Source organism: Mus caroli, unplaced genomic scaffold, assembly GCF_978045245.1.
Source record: "Mus caroli unplaced genomic scaffold, Mus_caroli_1 scaffold_5, whole genome shotgun sequence".
NCBI classification, from domain to species: Eukaryota; Metazoa; Chordata; class Mammalia; order Rodentia; family Muridae; genus Mus; species Mus caroli.
In genome coordinates, this window is record NW_028227260.1 from 71,599,643 (window position 1) to 71,614,858 (window position 15,216).

A 15,216-nucleotide genomic window follows, 5' to 3' on the forward strand; every position below is an offset into this window, starting at 1 on the left:
TCTGGAACCCCAAGCCTGCTAAATCATGTATATGAACTTTAAAAACTTAAAAAAAAAAAGCTGCATTTTGCTAGCTGCCTCCTCCCTTCCTCCCCACAGATTAGGCTAGATCTAACTCTGGGCCCTTCCCTCCCTAGACCCAGCTTCAGTTCCTGGAGCTTTAGTAACTCTTGCCAGACTTGTGACTTGGCCAGTGTTTACCCGCCAGACTCACACTGTCCTTTCAGGGGCGGGGTTTATTTGCATAACCACTCCCAGACTTATAAAATGGTCCAATAGCTGTCCTGCATTCCTTACAGGGGAGGGGAGGGGGATAGGCATAACATGAAAGAAATAGAGGATGGATTTGATCTGTTGTTGCTACACGTGGAAGTGAAATGACTCCAGCAGAACCCTGGTTGCAACGGATTCCACCTATTGTGAGAGCGGTATGCTGTCTGGGGGCTGAGGGGCGGCTGTTGGGCTGGTTGTCTGCTCTGTACTCGAATGCTTTTGTTCAAAGAATCCCATTGTAAGATCCATCCATTTGATCTTGACAGAGTAAGTGTGGGAACATCCTTCCTGTGGTAAATCACTTGGAACCTGTGGCACCTAGGGACGGAAATAGAGGACCAGAGAACTATATCAGATGTCCCTGTAAGAGTGCTACAAAGTCAGCATGACTTGGGGGGAAGAAGGGATTCTGTGGCTCTCAGTCATTCTATCCGTTTGTGCCCTGACAGCATTCTCCTAGATGTCAGAAACGTAGGCTGTTATCCCTACAGCTTTGAGTAGTCAGTTCCTGCCTGTGCAGGTTCGAACTGGGGCCAGATGGCCGCTGGGAATATGCCCGGACTTGTCCAACAACCCTGTGCATCTGGGATCCAGAGATAAGGAAGAGAAGGAGCCTGGGAGTTAGCTCTTGGAGAGGAGGAGGGAACGGATTGGACAAGCAGAGCATCCTGTGGAAAACTGAACTAGCCCACCCACGTGGTGCCTGGGCAAGTCCGGGCCTGTGTAAAAAGCAATTTGGCACTGTGTATGGGGGCTTTCAGTCCAGCCTCGTCACCAGTGCGACTGAGTTTCATTTGATCACTTGCTGCTGGAAGCCGAGCCCGGGACAGTGATATTTTGATCCGGCCTCACCCCAAACACTGGCCAAGGCCCAGACAGCTGCAAGAACTGGCAGGGTGAAAGGAGAAGGGACCTGCCAGAGACTAGGCTGGGAAAACAGGCTGCAAGATCTCATTTTGACAGGTTTTGGCAGCGCTGGCCAATTTCATCTAGGGCAGTAAGAGGTAGTAAATTGTGGAACTCTCTGTCCAGGTAAAGTTTCTGTCCCCCTTGACTCACCATACCTTTCATCCAACCTATGATGCATACTGAATATTTGCTCTCTATCACCAAGTTTGAAGTACTAAGCCATATAGAGGCTGTTCTCCCTGGAGCCTTAAGAGACTCATCCTGAGTGTAGGACGACAACCAGTACTGCACAAGATGAGCTTTAAACATACAAGCAAAACTCTCTGAAGTTTTCATGTAGGGACCATATCAACTAGAGCTAGAGAAAGTCAGATATGGGTTTGCTTGTTTTTGTCTGTTTGCTTGCTTGTTTGTATGTTTTTGGACACCTTTTGAGTGTTTGATTTTTCACCAGAGGTACTGAGGGAAGACTTGTCTCAGGTTTTTTTTTTTTTTGGGACCTGATGCAATCCCATGTAGATAAGGCTGGATTGAATGATACTTATTAGCCGAGGAGGATTTTAATTTCCGACCTCCCTGCCTCTAACTCCTAATGCTTTACGTATAGGTCTGTGTTCATTATGCCCAGCTGACTGTGGTTCAGTCCTAACACCTTTGCCTGCTAGAGAGCAAAAGTATTTGTATTCAGATCTCATTCCACCATATAGTGACTGTGTGACCTTGGAGAAAAGGAATATTTCTCCCTCTCTGAGCTTCCTTTTACTACCAGCAACAGTTGAGTTAATAATAGTACCAACATCATCGAGTTATTGTGAGAATGAACTGAAATAATCCATGTAAAATACTTGAACATGCTTAGCACAGTGCAAAATAAGCACTCAATAAACGTTAGCCGTGATTATTTAAGATAGATTATGTAGCACAGATAGGATTTCAACAGGTGGAATATGGAGAGAAGACATTTTAAGTAGAGAAAACATGGGTAATGGCCTGACAGCAAGGAACTCAGAGCACAGAGCATGAGAAAGGAGCAATAGTTGTGTTGAATGTTTTAGTATAATTAGGGGAAAGTACAAGATAGATTGATGAGAAACTACACAAGACTGGATGCTTGAGGTTCTGTTTATTAGACAGACAACCATAGGGCTGCTGTGAGTTTCTTTTTCCCCATTCATTCATTCATTCATTCATTCACTTTACATCCCTATTGCTGCTGAATTGAAGAAAAAGTCAGATCTATACTTTAGGTAAATGTGAATAAACTGGACTTGAGTAGGAAAACACAAAGTGGACAAATCAAAAGTACACAAAGCCCTGGATCTGATGTGGTGGCTATGAGAAGAGAAAGGAGGCAACATAATGTGTAGATCAAGTCATATAAACTTTGTTCAGAAATTTGAAGTTGATGATTTTCATGGAGTTGAATGGAAGATGGAGGGTCTCTTTAAGGGTTAGGTTATACTTTGAAAGAGCACATAATTTTATCCCCTCTCTCTGGGTAGAGTTAGAGACAGATGTTTTTAAATCTTGGGTAGACTTACCTCCTGTTTGGAATCCTAAATGCATTGTGTGCTCAGCATTTTTTTTGCTGCATTAGTATTCATTGGTTGTATACAACAAAGAGATGTTTCTTCTGTCCACCTATGGAATCATGAGTAAGCCTGGTGAGAAAATTAAAATTTCCCCGTGCTTCTGTTTTTCTGCAAAATGGGAAATAACTCCCACTTATTGAAAGGATTAAAAATGGTAATCCCTGTAAAAGACCTAGCCCAATGCTTGATGAATACCAGGCTTTTGTGAGTCATATGTTTCTTTTTACAACAACTGACTTCACCTTTAAACATCCATCTCATCTCTGACTGTACATTTCTAGAGGAAAAGTCTTCATTGTTCTCTGAAAGAACCCATCATCTGGGGGGGGGGGGTGGACGGGCGGGGGGGGGGGAATCCTGGCCTGTTGGAAGTTCTTTCCTTTGTCTGGCTGCATTCATTATGCCTCTGACTTGTATTCAAATGTTCTAATAGAGTTTGCTGGGGTTACTTACAGCAACTGGCCTCTCCTTTCTAAAAGTTCAGAGATCTGGAAATAAGAGACCAAATTTCCTTCACATTCTGTTCTCTGGTAAAGGAGCTGGTTTCTTCCATTTCTTGGCTGGCTTGATATTGAATAAGTGTGAGTCTGAGGTTTTGAATTATACAAAAGTTAAGTGGTAATACTTTCAGAGAGATGGCAGTCACTAAAAAAAAAAAAACAAACAAACCAAAAAACAAACAAACAAACAAACAAAAAACCATGATGGGAGAATGGGACAAGTTTCTTTATAATGTATTATTTCCTTCACTTGTTTAATTGCACCATTTCTTTGTAGAGAGTGTTTAAAGAAAATGAAACCTGCTCAAGACTGTTTGGTCTGTATGTGTCTGAGTCATAACTTTAAGCCACATTTTTCGTCTAATTCACTTTTTTCTTCATTTTCTACAACTGTTTATATATAAAATGATGGGTGGGTAGGTTAATTCTGACACTAGAGAGGAAGATAATCATTTAATTGTCCTGTACCAGTTATGTTTTTGAAATCATCTTTCAGTAAGTGAAACCAGGGAGAAAAACAAACAGTAACTCCGTGTAAAAATCTCCGGCAGGCCATATAGCCTTTCTTTACATAGATGGCTGCCTGATCTATTCCCTGCAGTGAAGTCATTCAGAGCTGAAGCTTGTGAAGCAGAGGCTAGTTTTTCTCCATTTGCTTTAGAAAACGGGCTCCACCTGTATATTCTCCCCTAAAGTGCTTAATGGGAAGACTACTGGCGAGTTTTATCATCATTCTTTATACTAGACGGACTCTTATTAGATAAATATGAGAGATGCAAGGATGGCTCTAGTCTGCCTTAGATTAGAATTAACTATATATTTTTTTGCTGTTTTTCTAGACCTGTTCTCTTATAGATGATAATAAGTTTTTGTTTGTTTTTCATTCCAGTGTGGCTTTCTCTCTTTTGACTAAGTTCTAACAGAATGCCGAGCTTCACAAACAATTATCAAGTGAGTGGTTAGTGACTAGACATTCACCCTGGAGGAGCTAAAGCTACTCTATATAAATGTCCCTGAGAGACAACAACCCACGCTGAAAAAGTGAAGTGGTTTCCATGTAGTGTATGATGGAATCAAACAGTAAAATGTCATTATTTTCAGGAGGTTGTTAGTCACTATTGTGACTAAGCCAGAAAGAGTGGGCAGTACTATTTCCCTTTCACGAACTACCTTTCCCTGAACCAGTCTACCCTTTGGAATTTTTCTGCTTGAGAGATTACCGAGCCAACATTCTGTTGTGAGAGTAAGAGAGAAAGAGAAGCTGGACCCTTGGTAACAGTGGATTGTCAGTGGACAGTCAGCATGAAGGTGGCCTGCTTCTTTGTGTATGGGGAGTAGACAAATGCACTAAAGTAACTTTGAGGAATTCTTTTTGTTCTTTTAGTTCCAGTTTTCTGACTTGGATCCTAAGGGTTGAGGTGATCTTGATATACCCTTGTAGAATTTCATGCCTATATAGTCCAATCAGTTCTAACTTATATTTTATCCACTTGTGAAAAAGGAGAAAAAAACATAATGAAAACATATTGTGAGTACTGAGTGGCCTGTTATTAAGGAGGTCAAATAGAGATAGATGGTAGTTTCCTCTTAACAATAAAAAGATGAGGCTATTATGACCTTTTGTGTGGGATTTTTCAAAATCTGAAATTATTTCTGAAAATTGTTTCACAGAGGATAATTATATATGAAATAATAAGTTTATTTTTACTAGATATTTTTATAATGCCAACTCTTTCAACTCCTACACTTTGTCTTCTTCATGGGCATTTTTCACATTTTCTTTTATGTATGGTTTTTAGTTAGCATACAAAACATTGAGTTTCCTTGTGACATTTTTATAAGTGTATATCAATCTTTCTTATTTATGTTCACCTCCAATTACCCTTCCCTGTTTCTTGGGCATTGCTTTAAAATGGAGGTGAAACTACTTTAGCCATGGAACATCATTTTCTACAAACAGGCTTCAATCACTGGGCTGACTTTTCCCAGTCTTATTGTATGATTTTTGCCTTGGGTTGTGTTACATGTGCCTTCTGGCTTGCCCCACTATTTCTGTAGTATATTTTATTCCCTGGTTTTGTGAGGGAGAGATGGCATATTTGATTGTTGTTGGGTATAAAGGACTGACAGATTCAAGGTGGTTCAATTATTCTAGATAGCTTGCTAATCTGAACAGAGTAGAAATAATATGATGCAAGAGCAAACAATGGGAAGGGAAATCAGAAATTAGAACACACTTTCTGAGTCATGCACATAAAGAAATCATATTATAATTTCGATTGTTTTCTGGGACACTCCGCCAAATTTCCTTGGTTAACTAATGAAACTCTACATTGAGCACTGTATGGCTAGATAACTAATTGTTGCTCATGGCACAATTCCATGCTATCTTATGGTAGTCAATACACAAACCAGTGACTCATTTAAGGTTCAGTAACAATAGAGAAAATCAGAGGCTTTGAATAATGGCTCAATATTGACTTGGTCTGTGGCTTTTCTCCACTACTCTTTGCTCCTCTGCTTGGGATAGGACACTAACAGTAAGAGCAGCTGTTCACATGTGAAGCACAGTCTGGAGTTTCCAGAGCACTTTCATACACATTGTCTCATTTTTTCCCTTGAACATAATCCAAAGTAGTTTCTGTGCCTTTTCTTTTACTTGGGATGACGGTTTCAGCAGAAATCAAAAGAGTATTTTCCCCTTAAAATCAACCTGGAATTGACTGTTCTTAATTTCATTAATGCTTTCATTTATTATACATCTATATGGTTTTTTTTTTATAGGTTTTGGCCTTTTCTTCTGGTCAATTTACAGTTTTCTAAGTTGTATTTGTCCTTTTGAAAAATTGGTGTCTGTTTGTGTGGTAGCTGTGTGTTCAGGCACACAATCTGAAATTTAGCTCATATTATTACTGTTTGTCTTTAGATAAGTAGATGTGGCCCCATTCAAGTATTAATTCTACCTCTACAGTGACAACTGCCTTGAAAAAGAACTATATATTTCTACCTACCTCAGATGGGACATCACCTCTTGCTGTGTGCACTGGAATAAAAGACAAAGGAAACAGGTGAGTCTTTAATTATATACAACTTCCTTTTATTTTCCTGAAGTTGATATCATTAATAGATGAAATTCTACACCTATTAAATAGAAAAAGAAACCAATGAAAAACTACAATAGGCAACCATGTTCTCTCTATTATTTTTATCCCAGGCATATATTTTAACACTTTTAGGCATAAAAAGACAATTAAATTTCTAAATATGTGTTCCAAGAATCAAATCTGTTCATTAGGCTTTCATGACAAATCCGTTGCTCTATTCACTGAGCTATTTTGCTGAATGAAATTTTACTTCTATGCAAACCAAAAACAAATCAACATATTATAACCCTCTTGCCCATACCTGTATCAAAACATTATTACTATAACAATATTAGAAGGAGCTAGAGAAAATACCCAAGGAGCTAAAGGGGTCGGCAACCCTATAGGAGGATCAACAATATAAACTACCCAGAACTGTGTCTCTAGTTGCATATGTAACAGAGGATGGCCTAGTAGGCCATCAATGGGAGGAGAAGCCCTTGGTCTTGTGAAGATCATATACCCCAGTACAGGGGAACGCCAGGGCCAGGAAGCAGGAGTGGGTGGGTTGGGGAGCAGGGCGGGGGGAGGGTATAGGGGACTTTCAGGATAGCATTTGAAATGTAAATGAAGAAAATATCTAATAAAAAATGAAAAAAGAAGTTCTTTTTATCATTTGCTCAAACAATAAATATGTATTTAGTGCCTACTGTGTAACAGACACTGTTTTAAATATTTTGGATGGAGTAGTAAACATAATAGGTATAATGGCCTCATAGTGATTCCAGTATAGTTGGAGAAAAAAATAGGAGAAATGTTAATAAGAAAACCATTATGTATAAGAAAGTCATAAGTACTATGGATAATAATGAAATGAAAAGGGATGGAATGATTATGGAAATTCCAGTTTAAAATAGCGGCCAGAGAACCCTAATTAAGAAGATGGTATAATAATAAAGAACTGAAGAAGTAGAGAAGTAATCTAATGTTTGGGAGAAAGATTCCTGTCTTGAGACAGTGTGGTGGCCTTCTACCAAAAATATCCCTGCTTAATTTGAAGAATAGCAATGAGACCACTATGGGTGCAGTGAATAGAGTAGGGGAAGAACAGAAAAGCATATGGCTAGAGATAACAGGAAAATTAGGTAGCCAGATTATATAAAGTACCACCGGCCATTAAAAGGACTTCAGATTTCTTGTTAGTAAAAGAGAAAACCAATGAAAGAGTTGAAAATGATGTCATTTAATATGTTTTAAAGGATCCATTCTCCTATTTTCTGCTTCTTCATCTCTCATATTATATATATATATATATATATATATATATATATATATAAAATATTCCTCTGACTACGGAACAATAAGAATTCCCTTTTATTGGCTGTGACTTATATTCAGAAAGCTTAAGAAACTTGTGCATCCACACTGTTATTTAGAATAGCTGGATGTGAGAATCAGTGGATAAACTGTATAAGTTCCAGAAGTTCAGGTCAGACTTTGACTAATTATACCTGAAACTCAATAGTGGTACTCAGATACCAATATATATTGGAGCTTCCAAAATATAACAAGGAATAAAGACCACTGGTTTAACCTAAGTGTTTAACCTAAGCAAACTTCTCATGATGACTGTGTAGTTTGAGTCAGCAATGAGTATGAATGTTGCTTTTGGCAGAGCTGTACCTGGGACCATTCACTCTAAGTAAAAGAAGATATAAAAATTCACAAAGAGTGAGCTAGAAAGATGATATGATGCTTGATAATATGGAAATAGGAAAATGATAAGAGAAAGCTGTGCTAGAAATGGATCTGGGCCAGACCAGAAAAGAGAAAACTGAAAGACAGTATCTAACTGTTTGAAGCAACATCTGAACTGCAGGCCAAACATCTGGAATTGATGAGGGCACTATACAGATTAGAAAGCAGGGTTTTTCAAGGAAAGATTTATTCTCAAGGCCAAGCTGAGCAACTGCTTTGATTTGTGACAAACCTGTGCACATGGGTGGTGATTGAGCTTGCAGGAGAGGAATGGGTAGGGCATGGGCCAGCTGCTATCTTTATTGCCCTTTTTTAATCTCAGGACTTCTGTACTGCCCAGGCAAAGCAAATAGCCTAAAGTCTTGAGTTCTTAATTTAGACTTGTCATCCTACAAGTTCTACCCATCCGAGATAGAGAGACCATGCTTCATGCCACAGGCATTTCTGCAAGTTGAGAAGACCAACAGCCACAAAGGGTGGCCAGAAGCAGCTGCACACCCAACAGCATGAGTGCCTTACATCCAGAAGAAATTTAGCCAGCATCATTTATTCAGGGCACAGTGAGCTAATGTTGAGATTATTATTAATGCCTACGTCATTCCTTTTCTCTTTCCTGTCTGCCTGCATTCACTCTCTTCTAAGTTAATTTCTGGGTAACAAAGACAATGGGAACAGGTTCAGAGATGGTGCAAATGATAGAGATAGGACAAGTAAAGAAGCACTGTCACATTTGTAGTTGTTGCTCCAGCCTTACTGGATACTTGTATGTATCTATGTACATATACTTAATAAAGTATTAATGTAGCAACATAACATTAAGTATATGCATGTGTTCATACACATCAGTTGCCAAGTTTGGCTAAAAAGTAGAATGAAATAAATCAGTTGGATCATAGGAGCCTTAAATTTTATTTTAATTTTGGAGCTAACTTTGGCAATATTCACTAGAAAAATATGGGATATTTCCAATATTAAAAAAATGACAGTCATCTTTCTCCAAAAAACTGAAACATAATTCATATAACATCAACTTTACCATTTCAAGTATACAACTTTATGCTTTTTAATATATTCATAAACTTCTGCCATGTAATTCCAGGTCATTTTCATTGTGCATTGATCAATCATTGTCTCCTCCTCCCAGGCTATGACAAATAATAAATCTGCCTTTGTGTCTGTGGATTGTCAATGTTGGGCATTTCATGTAAATAAAATCACATTATTGCCCTTTCCTGTCTAGCTATGTCTCTTAATCATAATAAAGATAGATTATAGAGTATAGCATATATTATGTATTTCATTCCTTTTTCTAGATAAATCCTACTTTATTTTACAGACACACTAAGTTCTATTTATCAACTTTATTTATAAGTTGATTATTTCTTTTTTTATTTCTGTTATCATGAGTATGCTTCTAGGAGCATTTATGTACAAGGTTTGTTTGAACATGTGTTTTCACCTCTTGGCATATATATTTAGGAATCTATATTTAGGAATAATTGCTATATCATATGATAACTCAATTCTTCACTTTTTGAAGAACTGATTAATCATTTTCTATAAATGTTGCACTATTTTATACTCTTGGCACCACTGTATGAAATGCTCATTGTCTACATCTTCCATGACAGTTGTCTATCCATATTTAAGAAAAATATATTGCTACAATGTATAATGAAACATTTAATTGTGGTCTTAATTTGCATTCCTACTGGGCATATGTTCATGTGTTTTTGGCCTGAGGTTCTAGGCAAACTAAAATTCACTGATGACTCCTTTGGTGTTAGCTAGATGGTTCTCCTTCTTTCAGAAATGTTTGTTTAAAATCTGAGAGAAGTTAGGCCAAATTTCCCTTCTTGGTTCTCTCCTTCACCCTTTAACCATCAGTCAAATTTTACCCATGAATATTTTCTATCTCACAGTTTGGGAGTATGTGACTCTACAGAATCTCAGATCCCAGATCACATTACCTGTAGCAAGAATTCCATTTAAGTCTGGTGGGAAGATACAGAAACTCTGTCTAGCTCCTCCATTGGGGGTCCTGTGTTCCATCCAATAGGTGACTGTGAGCATCCACTTCTGTATTTGCCAGGCACTGGCATAGCCTCACAAAAGACAGCTATATCAGGGTCCTGTCAGCAAAATCTTGCTGGCATATGCAATTGTGTCTGTGTTTGGTGGCTGATTATGGTATGAATCCCTGGGTGGGGCAGTCTCTGAATGGTCCATCCTTTTGTCTCAGCTCCAAACTTTGTCTCTGTAACTCCTTCCATGGGTATTTTATTCCCTATTCTAGGGGGGAATGAAGTATCCACACATTGGTCTTCCTTCTTGGTTTTCTTGTACTTTGCAAATTGTATCTTAAGAAAGTACCTAAGAGGCTGAAGGAGTCTGCAACCCTGTAGGTAGAACAACAATATGAACCAGATTACCCCCAGAGCTTGTGTCTCTAGCTGCATACGTAGCAGAAGATGGCCTAGTTGACCATCACTGGGGAGAGAGGCCCCTTGGTATTGCAAAGTTTATATGCCCCAGTACAGGGGAATGCCAGGGCCAAGAAGTGGGAGTGGGTGGGTAGGGGAGCAGGGCGGGGGGAGGGTATAGGGGACCTTTGGGATAGCATTTAAAATGTAAATGAAGAAAATATCTAATAAAAAAAAGAAAAAAAAAGATACAGAAACTCTGGGTATGTGATTTGCCATGAAAGAGGGAATCTATTGTGCTACATATGAGATGTTAATTTTAGTCAAATACACTTTTCAGAAGATGGTGAAATAAAATATGGTATTCATCCCATAATCAGCTTCCAAACGCTGACACCATTGCATACACTAGCAAGATTTTGCTGAAAGAACCCTGATATAGCTGTCTCTTGTGAGGCTGTGCCAGGGCCTAGCAAACACAGAAGTGGATGCTCACAGTCAGCTATTGGATGGAACACAGGGCTCCCAATGGAGGAGCTAGAGAAAGTACCCAAGGAGCTAAAGGGATCTGCAACCCTATAGGTGGAACAACAATATGAACTAACCAGTACCCCCCGGAGCTCGTGTCTCTAGCTGCATATGTATCAAAAGATGGCCTAGTTGGCCATCACTGGAAAGAGAGGCCCATTGGACTTGCAAACTTTATATGCCCCAGTACAGGGGAACGCCAGGGCCAAAAGGTGGGAGAGGGTGGGTGGGAGAGTGGGGGGGAGGGTGTGGGGGACTTTTGGGATAGCATTGGAAATGTAGATGAGAAAAATACCTAATAAAAATATAAAAAACAAAAACAAAAACAAAAAACCATGGTATTCAAAGCCCTTTCTCAAGGCCATTTTCCAGTAAGTGATAGCTTTATTTTTGAACATAAACCAGGTGCTAGAAACTGTGGGAGATCTAGGGAGAGATCCTGGACTTTATGGAACAGGCAAACAAGAGTCAGTAAAGGGTTTTGAGGTAAAGAGCTACAAGCAATAAGAGCTTTTTAAAGCGCCTTATCCCTGTTCCATCTATTCATCTGACTAAAGGGTAGAGTAGTTGGTTCTGAGTGATGAGAACATCAGAGATTATATTTGAGGGTTTTGAGGTATTCCTGATGGGGTCAGTACTTTCCTTTGGGCTTGAATATCACATCCTGACACTCCTTCCCCCTTTTAAATCTTTACATATCAAAGAGATGAGCTGGTCTGAGACAGTAAGGTCATGGGTTAGAGAGTCAAAGGAAGAAAATTACCTAAAGCTCCTGGCTAGTAGTAAAAAGACCTTAGGCCTCTCTACATTTGGCCTGAGGTTCTAGGCAAACTAAAATTCACTGATGACTCCTTTGGTGTTAGCTAGATGGTTATATCTAATGAACTGTCAGTTATGTTCATCTAATCTATGAGGTCAGTATCTAGATTCTATTCACGTTAAAATATACACGCATATCAGGCCAGGAAAGGACCATGTACATTGTTTTACATTTGCAGTGTTTCTTACTCAGGTCTGTATTTGGTGACTGATAAGGTCAGAATGTTTGGTATATACTTTCCTACAGTTGTCAGACTGGCAGAAATAAGGCCTTCAAACTGAGGATTTCCTCTTAAATGCCCCCTATGTGCTCTGTGGACAATAGAGGGCCTTCCTGGCAATCTGGTTTGTTCACAAGTGAGTCCTGGGATTCTCAAGTCAGCAACTACTGGGGCCCAACCACAATAATCCAAAAGTCATAGAGATTTCTGAAAAATAACTTCTGACCCATAGAGGGGAAAGTAGCCTGATCCTCAGTAGAAGGCATGCCTGGCATTGGTACCATTTCATGTGTTAAAGAGCCTGTGGTGGAAGGTACTGTCAGGGACACTGGTGGTCGACATGATTGAGATGCCACTGGAAGCTGAGACTCGAAGGGTACTCACTGCAACACATCATATTTTCACTAAAAGTCATGGGTGTTCCTGGAATACCAGGCTTTCCTAATGGTGTTGTGTGGGACCCTCTTGCAAATCATCTTCTCTGGCTACAAGAAAGATGCTCCCTGAGGAGGAGGGGTCTGTCAGGAGCAGTATCCCCCACTATACTCAGGTAGTAGCATAATGCACTATGATTCTCCTTTACTCATATTTACTGCATGACTCAACAGACCAAAATAATAAATAATAATAATAGGCCTTCAATTTTTTCAGATTCTGAGAATAGTGATGAATGCTTGCTGTTCTGTGATTGTAAGAGTTGTGCACCCTTTTTCCAGAAAACAATCGTATCGAAAGCTAACAGCAACTTCTCATATTTTAGAGGTGTTTAGTCAACAGACTACCAGGGTCTCAGTTTCTTAGCTTCCTACTCCATGTTGGCCATAGTCCAATAGTACTTTCGGACTCCAGAGGTTCATAATCACTTCAGATCTGAGAGGAGGCACTTTCTTAGTCTCATAATGATGCTTTGAGAAAAAAAAAAGTTTTGAATTTTTAAATAATGAATTTCAACACACCTTGTCTTCCCACCATAATCTAAGGTCACAAAAACTTAGATCTATAGTGTTTGATCAAAGCAATTTTAAATGACATGTTTTAACATCTCTTATGAAAAAATCATATAAACTAGAAACAAAAATGTGATGTCCTATATTTGGAGTTATATGACATTAGATGACAGTGAAAACATATAATGACAGAAACTAGAATGGCAACTACCTATGGGAAGGGGTCATATTTGCTGTGAAAGGAATACAGGGGAGCCTGAGTAGGCCATGGAAAGGCTCTACATCTTACCTGGAGAGTATTTCCTGTCGCAAACCATAGATTTTGTCTACTGCATCTGGGCTTTGCTCAATGTTGATCTGTTTTTTTTTATACTTTTATTCCTTTGTTGCTACTCAAGGCATAGGCGATAGATATGTATTCTCAACACTTAATTATTCTTTCTTTACTTTTACCATAAATTACCACCTGTTGTAGGGCACTGCTATTCATAGGGTATAAGGCCTCATATTATCCATGAGTTTATTTATTGCTTATTAGGCAGTTTTTTTCTGTATATCCAGGATTCTTTAGAACAGTCCATTGTACATGTTTTCTTTAGTATAAGTTTCTTAAATTTAAATCGAACATCAATTTAGTTTATGTTTTGGATACCATTTTGATAAAAAGGAGGGACAAAGAAACTCTGTGTTATTTATTATGTCCTGGTATGTGTATTTGGTAGGAAGCCTACCTGGGAAATGATTTTGAACCAAGGTTAATGAGAGACATTAAGGTTCATGCAATTTAATGCCTATTGGGCAAACTAGCATTTGGAAACCAAACTGAAAATAGGGTCTCACATGTGCCTCCTGGACAGCAGCTTCCACAAAATTCTAGGTGCTTATGTTAAGAATTTATCTCTAAAGGAGGTCTGCTTTGGGAACCCTATCAATGTTTTCCTGTTTTCTGAGAAAGAAAACTATACAGCAAAATTTTTCTTAGTTATTTTATGCTGGATTTGTTGCCATAATACTGAATTCCCTTATTAGTGAAGGTTATGAGATGAATAATTTTTTCCTTTAATAACAAGGAGAGAGAGAGAGAGCAAAAGCTCTGTCTTCTGAGTGTGATAATTTGTCAACAGAGGAGAAAGTGTGTCCATTTTGTTCAAATAGTAGACTTCTTAGACCACCTTCTATTGATTGAAGAAATGGGGAAAAGTTAAGAGAAAAGTTATACTTCAACAAAACTGGCAGCCAGAACATCTTACCCTATTTCTATTGGTGGCCTTGGAGGAGATGATTGGGGTAACATCATCCTCCCTTATAATTAGAAATATACATTAAGGATTTTATGTGGGTGGAGAACCCATATGAAATACAGTCTTGTATAAGATTAGGAAGAAGTGACAAAAATGTCGCTGGCAACACATCCATTCATGGTGTTCTTAAAAACACCCACCTGCATCATCACACCAGACTGTACCACTAGGGCATCCAGAACAAGCCCCACCCTAACAGTGGGGGGAGGCACAGCTAGATTCACAGCACTGAGAGTCTCAACCAGCTAAGCTGAACTGCAAATTAGATGCACCCTGCCCCTGCCCTCAGCTGCCCAGGCCCCAGCATGGAGATGACCTGCACAACAGGCTCAGCACCTCTGAGGTGTGCATTAGCCACTTATAGCAGCAGTCTATCCTCTTTCAAGTATGCAAGCTTTGACTTCACCAGTTGCCATAGCCTGTCCCCACTGTCTGATTCAGTGCTTAACTTCAACCCTAGAGGCTGCCTTGACCTGAGGAGGCATCTCACTGGTTCTGTACTTGTGTGTGCACTACCCCTCACTGCTGGGGCCCAGGACCCAGACTCAGGTAGGAGGGAGGACAGGTGCCTTGGTCACTCTGGGGCACTTTATATGCTGTGAAATTAAACCTGTTGTAAGTATATTTGTTTGAATTAACTGTATTGTAATATTATTTGCTGAGTGTAGTAATTAGATATTTATGAATTTCTGACATCTCAAAAATAAAAACTTCATACATAAAAAAAATATGTCCCACCAGAATTTTAGTTTAGAGAGGCAGGTAAAAAATTGTTTTTATATAAGACTACCTATCTTCATACCTATTTTTTAGTTTGTATAGGTCTTCAAAGTCTTCATGAGGACTTGAAGAAACAACACAT

General features: G+C 39.0%; 1 protein-coding gene across 2 annotated transcripts in view; it reads left to right on the forward strand.

Annotated features, from left to right (window-relative positions):
- The first annotated feature begins 314 nt into the window (after window positions 1-314).
- Window positions 315-15,216, forward strand: part of Eda2r (ectodysplasin A2 receptor) — a 42,599-nt gene continuing 27,697 nt past the window's right edge. The window contains exons 1-3 of one of the 2 annotated variants that reach the window (XM_085838103.1): window positions 315-428; window positions 4,164-4,225; window positions 6,246-6,342. In XM_085838103.1, the coding sequence (XP_085694229.1) occupies window position 4,225; window positions 6,246-6,342 (98 nt within the window). In that variant the 5' untranslated portion in view covers window positions 315-428; window positions 4,164-4,224. The remainder of the gene's footprint in view (window positions 429-4,163; window positions 4,226-6,245; window positions 6,343-15,216) is intronic. The other variant, XM_029473618.1, reaches the window with a different exon arrangement.